Raw genomic sequence first — 21,221 nt, forward strand, 5'->3', positions numbered from 1 at the left:
TTAATATGGCAAAATGATCATGTCTTTCCGAACCATCTTACGCAAAACGTTCAGAAATAGTTTGTTGTTTTACGATTTTTATTTTATTTGAAATTTGTAAAATAAAACAATTTGAATTCATAGGGACGCTCATACTACGCAAATCATCACAATTTTCTTCGCCTGAGAAATGTATTGGTAGCACTATTAACCACCGTAACATTCTCCTTTGGTTGATCGTTTGATAATATCTTACATACTTTCCACGTGTACCTAATTAGCTAATCATTTGTTGTTCTCACTTATGATACTACTTCTGGCTAAGTTCGTGGTTGAATGGTGTTCAACGGAGAGTTTTACAACAAACTTTAGCAATTTGCAAACTCAAGTATAAAATATAAATATAGTTATCTGCACAGTGAAACTAAACTAGTCTACACCTGAAACTGTGGTATCAATATCACCACTTATCTGTTCAATTTAATAACGCTTTCCATGGGGTAAGCCGAAAGTAAATGATTCACCAAGCTATTTTGTTAAGATTTTTGTTTTGGTTTCGTGTGTTTTTTTTCCTTATTTGTTTGAGGGGTTGTTTTGTTTTGAGGGTTTTTGTTTGCATCGGTCTTAATTGTTTACTTTTCATGTCTTGGAATTATCCGTTTACTAGTTTTTTCTACAGAAAAAACACACCACCTACCGTGGGGTAACCATTGGTTGAAACAGTACAATTTGTACAACAAGAAAATACACACCTATAGCAGGTAACTAGCAAACCCAAGAATACTGCGTTCCCATCTGTGGCACACCTTGCTTAACTAGTTTTGGTTTATTCGCATGTTTACAGTAGTAGCACGAATGCGAACTTTTTTCGTATTATAATGTCCCGTGTAGGGTAGCACGGAATGGGTTCAACTGAAAACCTGTTGTTCCATTCCTTGTCGTTCGGTTTTACTTGGGTTGTTGTCTTGGATTGTTCTTATTTAATGCTTTACAATTAGCTTGATTTTCAGCATCATCTGCTTATCGTATGCTATACATGATATTTACACGTAACATGGGTATCCTTCTCATGATGCAGCTGGGCTGTTGTCTAGGCAATAATCACTTTTTAGCTATCCAGGAAACCGAATTCATGGAACAAAACCTAAATTGTTCCACTCTCGCCATGCCAAGATGGGAGGATGTGGGGAAGGACCATTTTAAGAGTGCTTAAATACGAGTTAAGAGAAAGAAAAATGGTTAAAAGCTTTTAATCCTCGACATAACTGGCCATTGTCGTCAACAGTGCATCGGTCATCCAACGGTTACCGGGCACCGCAAATCCTAGAAGTCGACCACCTCCATGCGAAAAGGTTTTTTTCTCGATCCTGGGCTCAGTACATTCGGTGTCAAATGTTGCTGGTTCTTATACTGCAACTTCTGATGTTGCGGCGAGGATAATGTGGTAGACGATTTCTTCGCTAGCATCTTGCCCATCGTCGGTGGTTCGTCTTCGTCGTCCGAATCGCTCCGAATATTCACCGGCCCGCCAGGGGCTGGTCCACTGAAATCATCATCATCGTCATCGTCTTCCTGCGGTTTCCAAAATATGGAAAATGGTAGAAAAAAACAATGTGTAGACTCATTTTAGTAGGATTTTCTAAACGATAACTATTTGCTGCACTTTGTGCGTATTGTAACAAGATGCACCTATAGAAGTCTGTAAAAATATATTTGATCATTCCAAACAATGCTAAACTGTACGAACTTGTGTGACATTTTCATTCCTTAATTTTCAAATAATATTTGAATTGTATCTGATAATACTATAAAATAAAACTCCGTAAGTGGAATAAAGGACAGAGATTAAGTATAAAAGAAATTTGTCAACATCAGATGCCAGAATGGCAAAAAAAAAAAAAAATAATACTAGCAAGAAACAAGAGATAGTAACACAGCTACTGTTATTACGACTGAAGCATACTTAAATAAAGTAAAGGCATATTTAAGCGTATTTCAATGACTAAAAAGTAGCATAAGTAATTTCAGGATTAGAAAATAACAAGAAGCGCTGCAATGGACGTAAAGAAGCATTTTAAAACAAAGCACATTATATAAAACAATCTTTAAAAACCTAATTTAAAAACAATTACCATAATCCGTCAACAATGTTTCGTCTGTTTCGTTATAATAAGAATTCGATAATTTCATGCACGCACTAGAGATTGAAGCAAAAATATCACCAAGGACCAACACTGGAACTCATAATTCAAAACAAAGTAGGGGAAACATATTTATAGGGAAATTTGACATCAATTAACTGTTTTATGAACGTTTGAACGGAATAAGGCAAAGAAAAGAGTTGAACAGTGCAGATAGAATCAAGATTATTATACGACTACAAAAGGTTTGATTTGAGAAATCTTTTAGTTCTGACTCATATTTACCATATTGTCAATCGATTAGCAAATTTTCTGTTGGTTGATCTGCATTTGCAAGCCTTTGCATCAACACCATAGTGTGTAATTTTTCTTTTGTTTCAGATGTTTTGTTTAATGTTATAAGCGCGCACAGATCTTTTTTCCACGTTGTGCATCTGTTGACCGGATGTTTGTAACATTCTAATCCATTCGGAACGGTTCGCTTCGAAAGCTTCGGCATCTTTTTCTTAGATACAAACTTTTCCTAACTGCTTTTTGCTTTTGTTCATAACTGACACTGACGGACTGGTTGTTTTACTAATTATATATTTTAATTGATGTTTATCTAGCGGTAGTTGCAGTAGAAGCGATCATACGGGTAGCAGTTCCTTAGTTCAGCATCGCAAGTCAAACCAGACTTAAAGTTCTCTGCCCGTAGTTCGTTCTGTGGAAGCTTTTACACGGTAACAAGGCGTCGAATTTTGTGTAAGATTTTGTTTGCTTTTTAATTTGAATAAATTAAATATTCTTCCTCAAGCTTTTGGGGAAGAATGTGCCTCCGTAGGTACGTTGGATGGCGCAAGATGGCGATCGAGTTACAACTATTGCTTCATGATGGACCTCCTGGTACCGGTACTGGTGATGCTGGTGGTGACGAGGGTAGCGTCGTTGTTGCTACTCGCACCAGTGTTGCTGGTAGTGTTAGTGGTCGGTTTCGTATTGCCATTTCCGTAGCTAACACTACCGGAGCCGGCCACAGTGGTCTTTCCGGGTGAGGACTTGTTGCGTCTGCTAGTAGCGTCGTCGGTTTTCGTCTATAACTTTCAAGTAATAAACTCCATGTCAATGTCACTTTGGCGCACGAGCAGCTACTACAACTGGTGGTATGATGTTACTACTTGGTACTACTCGTTTAGCGTGATTGTTTTTTATTGACATCGAAACATTCAATGAGCAGGATCGGGAATGCAGTTGTCACGGTGCAAAAGTGATGCTGAACAACATTTATCTACGACACACATATACTACGTGGGACGTTTGAGATAGGAAAATTAAATTTGCCAAAATGAACATGACTGGAAACATTTCAAAGTGTAGTACTTTGCTTCTTGAATGATGATTGGTTTGCGGTAGTTTATTATTAGTTTATGTTGAGTGCTTTTCACTTGGTTGTGTAATTTATTTTGAATCTCCGTCGTATATTTTAAGGGTCGAAATGTTTTCGAAGTTTTGGTTCCAAAAACTTTAGTGTACCTTTTTGGAATGTGACCGTACGGGTTTACCGATGTCGATGAGGATGATACACTAACAGCCGGTAGGCAAAGTTGGTTGAGCATGCGGTACGCGTCGATGAGGGTTTCTACAGAACGAGCCTTGGGCCGTTGCGTTCGAGATTCTAGCAAACGATTCCTAGTGAAGCAACCAACATGGAAAGGCAGCACTACGATGTTGGAAAACATGATCGGAGCCGCTGCGATACGCAATTGTTCTTTTCTTTCAGCGCTGTTTCGGTATGCGATGTTAAGGATACATGTGTTACTAGTTATGTTATGCTACAAAGATCACTTGTTCGATATAGGATCTTATGAGCGTATCTATGATGAAAGAAAAATACGAAAAGATAGAGAAAAAGAGAGAGAGAAAGATGAAGAGGAAATGTTCGAGGGAAAGTATGAAGAAGTAACACAATATGTAACAGATACATAGATGAGGTCACTGGCAGTGGAAGTAAAAGCAATCAACTAATATTGCATTCAGATGCTTTAGCCGTTGACATAGAGGTGTGCCAAGCAATAAAAGCTATAATTTTATTTATTATTTTTGTTTGTGTAGAAAATAGGATTGTCCTCAAAGGAAAACCATTCTTCTCAATTTTGACAATGTTTGATTTTTTGCATTTTATTTCTTCATCAGACAAAATGTGAAAGCAGTGTCATTTCGTTGCTCAATTGAATGCAATATTGTTTACTACTTTTCGGTTTACTTTCATCTATTGGCGAATGAAACAATCAGATGAAAGATTTTAGCGATGTGTTGATCTTATTTTTACACCAATAATGAGAGGATAACAGCCAGTAATGAACGGTGAGCGGACGGATGGAGCGGTTTGGGTGTACAAAGTATGGTTAAACTTACATCAAAGTCTCCGATTGTGAAACGTGTGGCCGCCAGTGACTGTGGTGGTGGTAAATCGGGACTTACGACCTGGTTTTGTTCAACACCCGTGCCCATTCGACAGACGGGTGATCCCGTCCGATTAGTTGCGTTCAGGTTTTCAATATACAAAAGCGCCAGAAGCACAAGCATACGGGCCAGGTAAGGATTTAGTATGAAACAACACAGATACAGTAGATACAGAACGGTTTTCGATAGGCAGTATGTGATGATATTTGAAAGATTTCGATCCGTTTTTTGAATGTTTGATGAAATTCCAGAGGGCGAACCAGAAAACAGAGCGAGAAATAAGATATCGATAACAAGAGATAGAAAGAGAAAGAGAAAGAAGAGAACATCGTGGAGTGGTGGATTAGTACAAATTTGTTACATTTCACGTAATGGATTTAGATGAAGTAGAAAAAATGTAAAATGGTTTTTATACAACATTGGTTATTGGTTGGAAAACAACTGTTCGATTTCATATTTCATAGTTGATTTTAGTTTAGCCACTATTCTTTTGAGTTGACAATGACGTGTGCTGAGCACACAGTTTCATGGACTAATTCTATTCGTATGATAGCGCTTTTCAACATGATAAATCAAACAACGCTTGATTCTGTGCATTGACGTATAATGAAACAGTGTGTCTAATCAAACAAAAGTGTATAAAATCAAGTGTTATTTACTGTTACATAGTACAAAATAAAGAGCCACACACATACACACAAATCGCAAAGTAATTAAATAATAAAAGGGAGTGAATTGAAACTTAATAATAAAGACTTTTAAATTGTTATCACTTATAATATGCATATTGCTAAGTACTTATTATGTAAGTCTAAATAGTTCTTATTAGGTAAGTTTTACTCTTTAAATCTTAAACGAACCTTTATAAAAGTACTATGCTTAACCTTATCAATTTAATGTCGTTGTAAGAAATAATACTTTTTTCGTTGGAGAAAGAAGCTCCTGCAGATTCTTCATATTTAGCAGAAACAACCAATATTCCCCTGAAACGGATACTTACGTCGTCTTCGTCGATCATTTCCTTCGTTGAGGCGGTCGTTTCATTTCTTCGGATTGAGCCTTGGTGTATGTCGAGGTCGACCTTCAATATCTGGAACCGTCGCAGCAAGAATACAACCGGCATCGGTAAAACGCCGGCAATGATCATTGCCAGTGCGATGCCCATCACCCAGTTGGGATAAGACTTGTTTTCCACAATGCCCTGGTAAAGACAGTTGAGAAAAAACATTGTAGAGGCGCTATTGGGAAAGTCTCGGCTTTGGTTGCAAACCGTCCACATACCAGAGCGCCGTTCCAAGCACCGTAAGTGGGGTTTCGCAAAACCATCGAGAGCACTGACGACACTAAGATGCAGCCCATAATAGCCGGGCCAATGTATCGCCAGGTCATCTGCCAGTAGAGACCAGGTCGGACGCCAGTCATTTGGTATATGTCCTCTGTGAACCTGTCAAACGAAAGGATGGTAGCGAAGGAATACATAGTTATTGTAAACTCGATTGACTTACAAATTTTAGTAATTTTACATACTTTTCGTGGCCATAAATATAAATTACGGCAATCATTTCCATCAGCGCAACCACAACCAAACCAATCGTACCGGCGAATGAGTCAAACATCTTGAGCCAATACTCGCCCGCACCGGTAGTAAATATCAGTCCAACAGAGAAACAGAATGCACACACGACACCTGTGCAGAGACAAGGACAAGGTAGTATTAGAAGAACGGTAACACAAAAAGTTGTTTTCATCAGATGAAATATTGTTTTGATTCAATTGAGTAGAATAGAAATTCTTGGACCAGGAAGAGATTGTTCGCTTTTCCGGGCTGGTAAAAGGTCACTTACCGGTAACGTATGGTTTTCGAATCCTCTTGAAGATATCAATGTCGAATATGGTACAGAGCATTCCTTCGAGAATGCCAATCTGTGAACCCAGCCCTAATGAGAGCAGCATGGTAAAGAACAGTACTGCCCAGAACGGAGATCCTGGAAGCTCGACGATAGCTTCGGTGAAGACAATAAACGCTAGACCGGTTCCTTCCGCAGCCTAAGGTAAAGAAAAGAAACGTTGGTGAACACCGTCTTCTTGAAACACACTATGTCCAATCTTACACTAGAGAGTTGGTCCTCTAAGCTGCACTTTTCGAACTCCCAGTCCTTGGCGACCGTATCATTCAAACCCGCCATAACTTGCTCGTACTCGCTGTTGGCAACGTCCATCGAAGAAAGCAGCTTATGTTTCACTAGAATATGCTTATTTCTGCAAGTAGATAAACGAGGTGAGTACAACATGGCACCGGATAGGTCAGCCGGTTGCGGCCAAAAGCCGTCGACTTACAACTGGATACATCTTTCAACTCCTAACGTAGCCTTATAACCTAGGATGGCGAAGATCACGACACTAGCGTAGATCGCAGTGATGGCGTTGCAGACCGACACCAGCAACACGTCGCGGACACAGTTGTTTTTCGGCGTGTTGTAGCTACCGAATGCTATGAGAGAGCCGAACGCCAGCCCGAACGAGTAGAACACCTGTGTGGCCGCGTCAAGCCACACCGTCGGTTCGAGCAGCTTCTCGACCTTGGGCGTGTACATGTGCATCAGGCCGGCACCGGCCCCCTTAAGGGTGATACCGCGGATGAAGAAGATCGTCAGCACGATGTACGGAAAGAGGGAGGTAAAGTAGACCACTTTGCCCGAGCTCTGGATGCCCTTCATGACGATGAAGAACACCACCGTCCAGGAGAGCATCAGGCAGAGCACGATCCACCACTTGAAGCCGCCGGTTTCGTCTATACTCGGTGCGGCGTCCAGCGTCGTACGGTACCAGAAGTACGCCGTCCCGGACGAACGTTCGCATTCCTCGACGTCGGTTCCGTTGAGCTGCGGGCAGGTTCCCCAGGGCAATGGATACTAAGCAGACGAATAGAAAAGATAACGTTCCGATCGGTTCTGTGTCCGGGATCTACTTCAACGCTTCACTGACGCTGAATCGATTCTAGCACTCACCCGGAAGCTGTTGAAAAAGTAGTAGAAGCACCAGGTAATGATCACGTTGTAGTAGATCGCCACGAACAGTGTGACGATACACGAGCTTATCCCAATTCCGCCGAGCCATGGGTGAATCGTATTCCACACACCGAGCGCTCCGAGTCGCATCCGTTGCCCCATTCCCAGCTCGATCAGGAACAGTGGTATGCCCTCGAGAATCAACATCACCATGAACGGTATCAGAAACGCACCTGGAAACCCAAGAGGAGTAGAAGAACAAATGTAAGAATCTGACAACAACGTTATATCTTTTCTGCAGCAGTCGCAGAATGAATTCTGTCTTGAAAGTGCCGGTCGTAGGTAGATTTTGTTTTCTTTTCCAATTCTTTGCTCTTCAAAAAACCAACACCTAATAGGCGCCGATAAGAAATTGATTTTTCTTGTTCGAACGAATGCTTGCTTCCCGAGAGTACTTTTATCTCGTTGGGCGAAGCATTGTCCACAGCAAAGCAAGAACCAATCTAGATAATGGTACATTCAAGATTCCTTGAAAATGAAAAGTTTCATTTTTAGTTCGTTTTTCTACGAAACGTTCCAATGAGAAGGGCTAGGGAATTGGCTTTACTTCTCATACAACCAATTCAACGCTTAGTTTTGAATAGTAGATTAAATAAATAAACAAATACTTAGCTACCAAACCTTGGTAAATGCAAAGTTTATATGTGTAAAGTTTTGTTCAAATCAGCCGAGAAGGGATTGAAATCATATAAAAGAGTTGTTGGAAATGATTTATACAACATATTTTTAGATGGTTAAACTTAGTCCGAAGATTTTTTTTGAAAACCTATTCAAAAACTATTAGTACCACTAAAGCAACAAATGGTTGCTTCGGTTCGGTTAAATTTAAATCCAATAAGTTTGAATGTTACTGTTTCGAATCAAACTGAAATGTGGTAGAAAATTTAATATGATATTAGATAAATTGAAGACATAATTAGATTGAGATTAGATTCGTGAAATGTGAAGGACATAAAGTCTGAATAAAATACATATAGAAAAAGCATAGATACACTATTTAAATGTGAAATTAATAAACACGCTGTTTCTAAGAAGATCTATGTTTTGTGCAAATTTAACTTTTTTACAATTCTGATTTGCTGTAAAAAAATTACTAGGTATTAAGCGACAAGTATTATTTGCTTATATTTGCTATTATAAACGAACTTCTAGATCGAATTTTTGGACAAACAAACCGTCAGTATATCTTCATTTTCATAAGGTCAAAATGGTCCCTGATACGGATACAAGCGTTTCCTGGTACGAGGAGCAATTTATGCCAAACCAAGGTTAAGTTTTTAAAGGAAAAGATGGTCGTAAAGTCTGCCGTGAGCCAAAGTTTTTGACCATGCTCATTATACCTTCCTCACCGCAGCTTAGCGATAAGGGAAACCAGCCCAAATAATAACCACAACGTCCATGAAACTTCGGTTCACAGTCCGTTTCGTTTCGCTTCGCTCCAGCGTTCCGGTCCAGTCCATATAATGATGCAGCGTTCGATTCGCTCGTCGGGTGTCTTCGGGGCTTTGGTTAGGATTAGCCTAGCTTTAGGGGCCACTAATTGTTTGCCGTAATGCCAGGTGGTACGGGAAGCCACGTGCAGTTTTGCCGTAGGAACCGGCGCGACCATGCCCATGCTGGCAAGTGCTATGTTTGATGAACGTCAGTTATCCAGCCGGCCGGAGGAATCGTTGGAATTGGATCGAACGCCCGGCGTTAGGCCCGGTGCTAGTTAGCAGTGGATTACGTCGCACCGAATGGCATGTCAGCAGGTTATTTATCCCAGGGGCACAGCGTGGAGTCGGGTTTTCCTAGGTGCAAGGTCGCGCAATGGAAACCAATTTTCTTTCCTGTGCTTATAAATAGAACCGCAAGATTTGAAATATTCAACAGCACTGCATTTCTTGCCACTGCTGCGGTGCATTCAATTTTGGATCCCAGAAAATGGTCCAGACCTAACTGCACCATCTCAACGAAAGTCATGGTTGCGAATACTAACCGAACTTTATGCCTCTCTTTTCTGTGAACATATATCTACCCAAGCTTAGAAAGTCAAGTTTTCGCAGAAATATTTCAAAGGATACATTTACTTATATTCATATATTTTAAAAGAACACAAAACTGATGGCGCTCAATGCAACACACATATATACCTCGTTTTTATTAGGAGAGCAACATGACGAGCACATGTTGGGCTTTCAAAGGCTATGCCAGCCATCTGTTTAAAGTGTATAATCTACCAGTACGTCACACAATGCCATTGATTTAACATGTGGTATATTGTGGTTTAGTTCTTTATGTCGTTTATGAGTATAATTTGCTGCCCCTCATCTGCTTGTTGATTGCACTGTAAGCTGATCAACTTACGTATGGTGTGTATTTTAAAGATGAATGAATGCAACTCTGGGCATAAAAATTGCAAGCAACACATACATGTCAGTTGGAGCAGTTGATAAGAGTTAAACCTTGTTTTTTTTCTTTTTTTCTTTTCTATGTTCCTTTAAACACATTTTCAGTTGTTTCAAAAACTGACTCATATCGCTATCAAGTGGCAGTCGTTAGGGAAATGCAGTAATGGCATAAACAAAAAAAAAAGATGACGCATTTATGGGCACCTCGTTTAGTTAATCCCACGTGTTGTGCTGACCGCGTTGGTTCAACTAAAATAACTTGTTTTCCGGCACCTCTCTTTCATTTTACGACGGGGGTGTGGAAGCCTCTACTAAACCGGAAATAGAATCCCGAGAGTTTGTGAATGGATGCATGGCAACTTGTTTGCCTGACCGAAATTTACACGGTAGCGCGTTAGAATTTGTGGCCTGTAAATCACTTCCATTCTACACTAGCAAAACGTGCTCATAATGACAGGAAATATTTTCAGCTATATTGCTAACGAAACATCCACTCACCCGCCCCCCGGGGACAGAAAGGGTAGTTGCATCAGTCTTTCCCGGTTCCATTGTGTGCGTTTAAATCAATTTGTGCGCCCAAAGTGTACTGCATCGAAGCAAACCTGGCTCGAGTTCGTCATGCAAAATCGGATATTCATTCTTGTCATTTTGCTAAGTGGCATTGCTATTTTTGCCGGTGCTATACAATTTCTCGGCTTTCCCCGGGGGCTTACGTGATTGACATCTAATTGTACTGCATAGCTGAATTAGTGCATGATTTATGCTGCAGCTAGCATTTCGAGAGGTTTTTATCATGAGCTGTACGAAGTCAAGGCTTGTAGCTGTTTTGGATCCCAGCAATATAAGAGTTTAAAATGAATAGCAATGCACCATGCTCGTTTAATCAGTGAACATTAATACATTGTCCATGACGAAGCCCTCTTTATAAATGGGCAGTCTGTTCAAGAATACCTGCTGAATATATTATTTCTAGCATTATTGAGTAATTTATTTGACATGGAATACTCTATTCCCACTAAGTACTCTGAATGTACTTCGTTACATGCCAACTGCGAAAAGATCATCCACATTATTTGCTGCGTATGCGACCAATGCGACGATCTTTAGCTATTTTCGTATATAATAATTTTCCTTCCGAGGGTCGACCATGGCCCAACATACACGCGCGCGAAAAGTAACCCTTATTCGATCGAAGTCCGATTCGATGTCGCTACTAATTCAAAATCAGAAAACTGGTCTTGCTAAACAAAACCGACCCTTCTGTGCGTAATTGTTGGAATTTTGTGTTGTTAGTGAGTGTAAGAGTGAGAGAAAGAAATAGGGAAAGGTAGAACGAGAAAGTGAGAGAGAAAGAGAGAGACATACAGTAAAGATAGAGGCAGTCATAGTCGGAAAAAGAGAGACAAAAATGGAAAGTATGACAAGGTGAGGCATAGGGATAGGGATAGATATAGCCAGAGAGCGAAAGAGAGAGAGAGAGATGAATAAAAAGGGAGAGAGATTATGAGAGAGAGGCAGTATGAATGCGATGGGAGATAGGAGATGGGAGATGGGAGATGGGAGATGGGAGATGGGAGATGGGAGATGGGTGATTTGTGGCAGGAGGTTTGTGGTTTGTGATGGGAGGTGGGAGGTATGTTGGTGGGAGGTGAAAGGTGAGATTTGGGAGGTGGGTGGTGGGAGGTTTGAGGTGGACGGTGATAGGTGGGTGCTGGGTGGTGGGTGTTGGGTGTTGGGTGGTGGGAGGTGGGAGGTGGTAGATGTTAGATGTGAAATGGGAAATGTGAGATGGAGAGGGAGAGAGAGAGAGAGACAGAGAGAGAGAGAGAGAGAGAGAGAGAAAGATAGAGAGAGGGAGAGAGAGATAGAGAGAGAAAGAGAGAGAGAGAGAGAGAGAGAGAGAGAGAGAGAGGGAGAGAGGGAGAGAGAGAAAGACAGAAAGACAGAAAGAGAGAAAAGAGATAGAGAGAGAAATCCAACGGCATTGGACGGTATGTACGAGTTCCGCGGTTATGTGAGAGGAAGTGAGAACAATCACGCTCGCACACAGGATTAGCTTATAACGCAGCCAATCGATTCGTACTCGAATCTCAATGCATGTGTTTGCGGATCGTCACACACATGGAAGGAATTCTCCATTACAAACGAAAGAAAGGAGAAACTGATACGTGGGGAATAGTGAACCCCAGAATTTGCAGCGAATGCGGCACGGATGGCATGGAGAGAGAAGGAGATGCCATGCAATTGACATCTCTGAATTGTTTTTATACTGTTTGAGACGATTCTTACTATTGGCCGAAACAATGCGCAATTCACATCGCAATTCACATTTACGGATTATCATGCGTAGTAAGAGTGTTATGCTTAGTTTATAAGGCCGAAAAATAAATGTGCGCAGATTTTGACCGTTGGCTGACTCACTATATAACATTTTACCGTTTGCAAAGGTTGCTTTGCGGTTCATGTAAGCTAAGCATAAAAAGTGGTGCAACCACAGGGCATGCGCTTTGGAGCACAGAAACTGGTACAATATGCTGTAACTCGGTACAAGTATCTGTCTTTGAAAAATTTCCTATTAACCGAGCTGTTTGATAGACGCGTTTAGTTTTTTGGTATCATTTTGCGATATAACAGTGTGTCAAAACGACAGGGCTGCATGCGTGATAGCGTGAGAATTGAGGAGTGAGAACGGGAACGCTCACTCGGGACTTATATTAGTTTAGAACTATATAGTTCAAATGTTTGAACCGGAGCCCGGGACGATATATAAACCGGAAAAGGACTGGGGGTTAGGATCAGAAAAACGGACGAATTAACTTAATTTTGACGAATTGACTAAGTCTAAAATAATTATTCGCTTCGAACTTCTTCGAAATCCGAAAGTAGTAGTTACAACACAGTGCTTTTACATTTATGTCGATGGGGGCTTCAGTTAAAGGGATAAATTCTATGCGCCAAGATCAGGCACTGGTCGAACAGGGAGCGGGTCAGATTATTTCGTTAGTTTTGATCCTGCAATTCATATTTGTATTAGAACCCACTAACTGCTCGGCAATTGTCAATACAATATACCTTCGGCAGAAAGACCTAGAAACTGTAACGGGGACGACATGGAACCTTTAATGGGCCGGTAGATGAGCCAGGAACTGCTGACGGGCTAGGTACCTGGCCTAAAAAACCTAGTTAGAAAATAAAATGCGTCAAAAACGTTGAATATTTGCAATTTAGATCAGAAAGAGAAACGCAACAGCTACGCAAAAGCATCACGCATAACAAATTCGCGGAAGTAAAAATGCTTACATCACTTCGACCAGTTTTTTTTTCATTTAACAAAAAGCTAAAATCATGATAAACAAGTTCACTAGGTTTTTGGTATCCAACAGAATTACCACTGTACAATAAATAAGTGGGACCTGTGTTCAACGCCTGACACAGTTCGAGGCAAATTACATGTTGTTGCCTGTTAAAAATGCCTATTAAAAACAAAATTTATTTTTAGTTAAAGCTGTTGACGTTCATGCAACTAGAAATTTTTACCAAAATTAAATACTATACATTCAGTTTAAAACATCTTATTCCGACAAAGGCAGACCTTGGTCCTACATTCCAATTAATTAAACCGTGAATCCCGTTGGTACAACTTATATATTGCTTGGTATATAACTCGCCGGGGATCTGTAGGAGGATGCACTGGGTTTTGCATCCACTCCGGGTTTTGCAATGCTCCGCTTTAAGGCAAAGGCTGCGATTGCATATGGCAATATTCCACCTACACGTTCACAGTACGCATCGCATCGCGGCACAGCAACATCACGATCCACCCCGATCAAGTGCATCGTAATTTGCTCGGACTGACTTCAGGTTCTGTGCAGGGCATGTTCGCGTTTTCCCCCATCAAACGATGGAGTGATGGTATATTTGCAATCGATGCGCCGTATTTTCCTTTCTGTCGGAGCATGTTATGTGGTGAGCTGTTTCATAACATGGGAGTCTCACGCGGACGCTACACAGAACTGGTAACTCATGCCCGCAAACGTGCAACCTGCCAATCACTGTTGCATTGCTGGCGCGTCTAGGTTGTTAACATTTTATTTTCCTGTAGGTCACCAATGCCTAGGGCACCGTGTCACGCAATCCTTTCCCTTGGCGGTGCATTGTTTGGGGTGGTAAAATTCTATACCTTCCACAGCTTTCCTTTTTCAAAATCTCTCGATTTTTAAACACTAACTATCGCTAGGCTCTGCTTTTTCCATACCAGTCTGGACCCTTACATAGTTGCCTGGGAAAGTGAAGCAAATGGTGCCTTCGTTTCGAGGAGTAAAGTAACTACACGTCTATTTTCTGAACCGAACCCTTCCATGATGCAATTGCAAATCGATTGCGCCCTTGGCTAACAATTTCTCGGCCGATTTGACGATTACACGGATGGGTGTAAAATATGTACTGTGTTGAATGGTCCCGCACACAGTAGCGAGGAATGGGGAGACACCTCTTGAGACAGCTAAAATTATAGCATTATGTACAGTTGGCGCCACGCTTTGTACCATACGTTAACCTATGGTAGCACAAATGCATTGGATTCATGGTGGGGATGCATTTTTTGTTGAAGTTGATACGACTTCTACGCAATGGAATTGAATAAAATGCAATAAAAATTGAATAAAAATTAAGCATCTTATTAACTTTTTCTTACTAGTGATTGAAACCACTAACGAAGTACCGTATTCTTAGTAAAAGAAAGTCAATTTTCTCGAAGGAGTGCGACGTCAAGTCATTCGATCGATGATACATTTAATACCGCAGCCTAAGTTAGTTTTACGACCCGTTTTTTTTAACCAACAACAGTGAAGTAACTAGTTTCGATCAAGATAGAGAAGGAATTTTTGGGTTAGCTTTAACTGTTTTTCGTAGAACAGGGTGATATTCAATAAGCTGATCTAATCTCTCAATAGCAAATCAATAGTACTGAATCGTTTATCTTCCATAGTGGACCTGTAAAACCTGCAGCATTCAAATTCACCGTAAAAGCGTGTTATATGTTTAAACTTATAAACTTGTCTGCAAAATTGAAGTACAATCCTAAAACCGAGAATTATTTTTATGGTTGAAGCAATCGTTAAAAACTATATCGTTCTTACTATATCGTAGGTTTCCATGGCAATACATGAAAGTTTTTCTCAAAAAACCTTGTGGATCCTTAGAGTTTAGCATTTTTATTACTTTGCATCTCTTGCAGTGCCTATATGTAAAGTGCTCAAAAAAACTAAATTTTTCGCAAGAACCTTGAAACCTTTTTAGAATTTGCGAATCTTGAAGCTTGAAAATCTTCCATTCCTCAACATAATTTATTACTCGTTGATTAATTACGCACGATTTTGGAATAATGGTTATTCTAGAAAGGAAATTAAATCAGCAATCAAAGATCTGGCAATTCAATTGAGATGAGAAAAAAATGAGAAGCATTTAAAAAAAAAAGTAGATAAAAATGACTTTACGGCGGTAAAGAAAGAGTACATTAAAAAATGGACACATTTAATCGACTTTTCAACCTGGAACGAAAACTGCAAGTAATTTTCTTCTCCAAAACATATTGTCAAGAGCAGTTTTTAGTTTGTATTCGGAAAAAGTTGACAGCCTACAATGCCTATAAATTGTTGCTAATTGAAAAAAGTGTATCAGTCTTAAATGTAGGCTCTATTTCAACTATTTAGAAGAGAACGGAACAGTAAGTGATCGTTAAGGCAATAATAGAACTGAAAAACATGCCAACCCATAGTTTTGTTGGATACGGTTAAAGTTGTCTGACACGGCGTTGAAATGTGTTTTAAAGGATTAAGCTGATATTACTTTACATTACAATTTACTTTATTCAACTATCTTGCGTAGTGTTTTTACTATCGCCGATGAAATTTTATCCATTTTTTTATGGAAACGTTAGGTTTGACTTTTGCCTTCAACTATCTATATTTGTCGAACAATCAAGTCATTCTAAAGACTAGTCTTGCTAATTTGCTAGACAACGCTGCTTTGCGAAATGTTTATCCTTTTCAAGGGAAAGCTGACCGCTTTTTGCAGCTATTTCAAACTTCAAGTAGACTTTGTTTAACCTTTCTTCCAATCGCAAACATTGTGCGTGGCGCTCTAACGTGTTCGACAATTGCACGCGACTATTTGTGGGGCCACCTTCGAGACAAGCCGCCCAATGACACATTACTATGTCACCACCCTGTGTCGGTTCGACGCTGCCGAAACAATTACGTGTACGAACTAGACGAGCGTGTGACACATACCTACAATTAACGTAAGAACCAACCGTCCTCCCTCGCACATCGCATCGATCGATTGGCCTGGTCAGCTCGTTACTCTGTCAGAGCTCGTTGGCTTGGTTGGCAGTATAATTGCGGGCCAACATTGCGGTTGCGGGGGGTTGAAGTGAGCGATCAAAATGGTGAGTGGAAACGGGGCTCTGGTAGTTACCCTGCTCTTGCATTTTGCGAATTAATCAATGAACTGTACCCAGCTGGTGTCACTGACGCAGTGCTTCGTCGACTGCCACACCGACATGGCCGAGTGCACTGATTGCACTGGCATGAACTTGAACTTCGATAAGCGCACGCGGAAGGCGCCATCGTAGTGGTAGTTTTGGCCAACCACAGCCGTACGAAAGACATGATCGTGTGACAGATCGGCCGGTCGCTTGATTGAAGGTGAGGGCGTGGCTGAAAGTTCAAGGTGCAGTGGAATTTGCCGGTCAGACTACAACAACGTGTGCAATGGAGGCGCCTAGCTATTTTCGGTTTTTATTTCTATGTTGCTTCATTTCATCTAATTAAATTTGAATGCAAATAATATCAATGCTGATAATAAAAGTTTAAATGCATTCTCGTAGGATAATATTGCGCCAAAAAAATAAATTATTCAACTGCAACCGGAAAAGACGGCAACAATGGAGGCGCCTAGCTGCTTGCTCTTTTTTCACAGGGAATTTTTCAGCATATGTTGAATAATTCGAACTAATTTCAACTGGTTGCAAATTATCTGGTAACTAACCGTTACTATCAACAATATGAGTTGAATAAAAACCAAAATTTTTGCGACATGGTTTCCGATAGTTAATATAAAGGGCATAAAACCTTAAATTAATTAAAAAAATTTAGCACATAATAGTAATTATTAGTATTTCGATGAAAATATTTTAATATTTGTCAAATAAACATGTACAAAAGCATACATTAACTTTTACTTATACACAAATGTACAATGTTAAAAAAACATTGTTCTTATCACCTCGAGATAACCCATGTGTTTTTGAAAGTTTCTATATATTTAAAGAAATAATTCTATTTTCGTGCAACTTTTTAGCAGCTTTTGAGTAGATATAATAAAACTCATTAGAATGCCAGGTCGATGACACTGAACGGTAATAAAAAACTCATCTACCATCACGATGGCAATGAGTGGGTAGCCCCGAGCTTGCAGTCCCTCGTGCCCCTCCTAAAATAATCAAAATGTCGTTTAGCGCTATTGTCGGTCCGTGCTACACATTAGACATCGTTAAAGTCCCAGCAGTAAGCTAGTTAAGCTAGTGTGCATTCGTGTGTCGTATGTATGGGGTCGCCACGATCAAGACAGATTCGATTAAACATCGGCGAAGATTTATCGACGAAGGATAAAAGAACAAACCGCTTCGAAACATGGTCCGATGTTTAATCGATTTCGATGCCGTACGAAATCAGTTCTGTCAGCTGGTACAGTGGATAAAATGATATAGAAAACAGATTGGGCCATGGTTGGCAATGATTTGGCTGCAATGGCCATGAATGACATTTACAGATTGATCTCGAATCTTTAAACAAATGTAAATAGCGCGTTCGCGACCAAAGAACGTAGTACTGACCGTAATATGTTTCAGCAGTTTCAATGGAACTACGTACTGAAAAATATTCTTTCCAGTAGTTGCGACGAATTTTGCCATCATCGGTGCCTAATGAATCTATTAACCTCTGTCCACAACCGACACCGCTCGGTGTTAATTGATAAATTTGACCCTGGTATGCGAAAGAGTGCGACGAAATGAAATTTAAATCGCTGCGTCTAACAAGCACAGAACCTAGGTTGGCACGTTGGCCTAGAATCGGGGCAGAATCAAGCCTATGTTCACTGCCCAATCTCGTTGGCCAGCGTTTTTGCGTTATGGCGCGTGGTTTGTGCTACAAGCCGAGCCTGAAGCTTCTTGCGGGCTCGCAAATGATCACCCGTTGTCCGTATCAATCGAAATGTAGACCTTACCAACCAATGAACGCTGATTGGAACAAATGCCCGTAATTGATACGGTGCAGTGTGTACGCAAACACACAGTTGCAATCGCGCGATACAATCGTGGCATTGTGACGATCGATAATAAATTAGTAACATTCCCACCCCGCTTTCCCCTGCCACGGTTTTGATGAAGGCGGAAGTCGAGTGGTGTCGTCTGATGCGACGATTTCAATTTCAACCAACAAACGCAAACTCATACGCAGTTAAACTTTCGGCAGAAAAGTAATCAATAGTGTGGTCTGTTACTAGAAATGGGGAATAGAATACAATTTTGTTGAAATGAAGTTGTTGTAAAATTTTTAGAAATTGATAACTTCAGAAAAGAACACCTTTTGTAAAAACTTGGCAACTGAAACCATTTGGTACTGAGCGATCCAAAAATGTTTGTTCGTTTATTTGAAATATGGTAACTTTTTAAACATATGGTAAGCAAATATAATTATCATAACATGTAAACTAGACATAATCTTTATTATTACACAGCTTACGGAAACAGCTACGGAAAATATTTAATGAACTATAAAATACAAAATCCCCATCGTAATCCAATTTACAGATTTTAATAGATGGTTGTATATCTCCGAAAACCCCTATCAAGTATCCAGCAAAAACCATTGACAAAACTAGTTTTTATTAATATTGACACATTCTATAAAAACCATTATTTATCGCATAAGCACATTAAATGTTATCAATTATGTTAGCGGTGTAATAATTGTTTATCAAACGAAAAAAATGTGTTAAATTATCAGATTCATATGGATATTATAAGTAAGTTGAAAGAAATTTTAAGTAGGCTAGATTGTATCGGTAAAAAAATTTACTGAATCTTTTACCTCTCTCAACCTTCCAATCAAAATTCGAGTTACATAAGTTCTAAGTTTATGGCCTAGTAAGTAATAACATTCTGTGACAGCCGGGCAGTAGCGTCGGTTTGAAAATCGGCCTATGAGCGGGGCTCTTACCACCTTGTCGGCATGGGTTCGAATCCAAACCCAGGATCCTACGAGAGGACTGACTATCCACGTACACAAAGGGAAAACATATTGTAAGCCCTTAACGCAGATTCAAAAACGGTCGTTAGGGCAAAGAGAAGAAGAAGAATAAACAACAACATTATCACACCAAACAGAAAGCGGTGCGTATTCGAACGAATTATTAATAACAATAATAATCCAACATAATAAGACCACGATTCTATTTTGAAATGGCAATAATAAAATGATAATTTTCTTGGTTCTTATTAACCTTGGTATTCATCCTCGTAACATTAATTCTTATTTGTCTCATTGCAGCCTAACCAAGATCTCGCCAGTTTCGTCAGTGGTTTTCCTGTTTCGAAACAAACTCCCTAGTGTATGATAACAACATAGCAGCAAAACATTAAATATCATATTAGGTATTCATTTTTTCTATGTTTGCCTATTTGACGAAAAATACGCAACGTAATGTACAGTTACATAAACAAGTGGGTGATTTATTGTTCAACGTTCTCCAGGAATGCATATGCGTAATTAAAGTTAGGACGACAAAGAGCTAAATTATTTATATGCAACGATACTAGTTTTACTTATTACCAGATCCAACTCGGTTGAAAGAAACGGATTCTGTGTAGTTGAAAAACCAAAAACAATTGCGAGTTGCAAGGAAAGCTCGTTGCCAAATTTGAATGTCTGCTGAAATTATGCCATGCGCGAAGCCACAGAGAAAGATTATCACCCCGGATTTCATCGGTTTTGTGGGGTGCCCTTTTTGGCAGCTCGGTTTCAATTGGCATGTGCAGCAGGATAAATAATCTCCCATCAGCCTAAATCAATAATTTATCACCCCGCCGGCGGGACACATTTGACTTGGAACCAGATTTGGCAATCGGCGCCGAGATAGGGTGGACCAAATGCCACAAGCAAGCCATCGAATTGTGATCATCTTTGGCGTTCGAGCAAGCGACCAACCGAATTGGATGAATTAGGAAACTGTTACTGGTGACACTTACCTCCACCGTTCTGTTGGCACAGGTAGGGAAACCGCCAGATGTTGCCGAGTCCGACCGAGTAGCCGATAATACTGAGGAAAAACTGCATCTTGCCGGACCAGGCTGCCCGATCGGGGTCACCATCGGGCAGGGCTCCGGCTCCGTCCCGTGACCCGATCGAGTTGCGGTCCGGGGGCGATAGCATGATCGTGACGCCGTGCGTGCCGTCGCCGCGTGCGCGCGTGTTGAGCGGCGCCATCTCGTGCCCATTGTTGCTCCGTGGGCCCGGAACCCCGTCCACCTTAGTCGTCATCTTCGCCGGGCGGATCCGTTGGTAACCGCTGTCTGGACCGCGGATCCGTCGTGCACCACTTTACGATGTCACGCTTCGAGTGCCGATCCAATGTCACGGTTGCGCGAGGACTGCCGGGACGGACTGCGACGGTGGAACTGCAGCAGTAGAGGAAAGTAGATCAGAACAGAAAGGAACGTGTCATAATCATGTTACACAAGATGGGAACGGCTCGTTATGGCCGGCGGCAAGGTTTTTCTAATAAAAAACATAATCGTTGAAAAAACCATGCATGTGACATTCTGCACCGAGCAAATGATAAGTTTCTAAAATATAATTTCTATAATGGATTGAATAAAGACTCATTTAGATTAATTAAAAAATCTTTGAAAAAAATTCAAATCCTAAAACATCGATGAATATTTTGAAACTTTCATGAATCTTAACGAATCTTTGACGAATCTTTAATGGATTGTTTGATATGTATGGGTCTTGGGGCTAAAATAATAAAGGGGGTCAATACTTTTCCATTGCACTGACTTTTTGTACTTCATTAATTTGTTCTTCAAACAATCATAAATCTTTGGAATCGTCTCAAAATCGAAGCAAAGGATCAGA

General features: G+C 40.4%; 1 protein-coding gene across 2 annotated transcripts; it reads right to left on the reverse strand.

Moving 5' to 3' along the window:
• Positions 1–1,302: 1,302 nt before the first annotated feature.
• On the reverse strand, positions 1,303–20,624 carry LOC131288008 (sodium-dependent neutral amino acid transporter B(0)AT3). Of its 2 annotated transcripts, XM_058317104.1 has the most exons (10): positions 20,333–20,624; positions 7,571–7,803; positions 6,900–7,474; positions 6,674–6,821; positions 6,407–6,608; positions 6,090–6,249; positions 5,844–6,006; positions 5,563–5,763; positions 4,515–4,583; positions 2,981–3,193 (listed from the first exon to the last, which is right to left on the reverse strand). In XM_058317104.1, the coding sequence occupies exons 1-10, from the start codon at positions 20,622–20,624 to the stop codon at positions 2,981–2,983; spliced, it is 2,256 nt and encodes a 751-aa protein (XP_058173087.1). The 2 variants fall into 2 exon arrangements, with proteins under 2 accessions (XP_058173088.1, XP_058173087.1); XM_058317105.1 differs by lacking the exons at positions 2,981–3,193; positions 4,515–4,583 and adding an exon at positions 1,303–1,551.
• Between the last annotated feature and the right edge of the window lie 597 nt (positions 20,625–21,221).

The sequence above is a fragment of the Anopheles ziemanni genome, chromosome 3 (assembly GCF_943734765.1).
Source record: "Anopheles ziemanni chromosome 3, idAnoZiCoDA_A2_x.2, whole genome shotgun sequence".
NCBI classification, from domain to species: Eukaryota; Metazoa; Arthropoda; class Insecta; order Diptera; family Culicidae; genus Anopheles; species Anopheles ziemanni.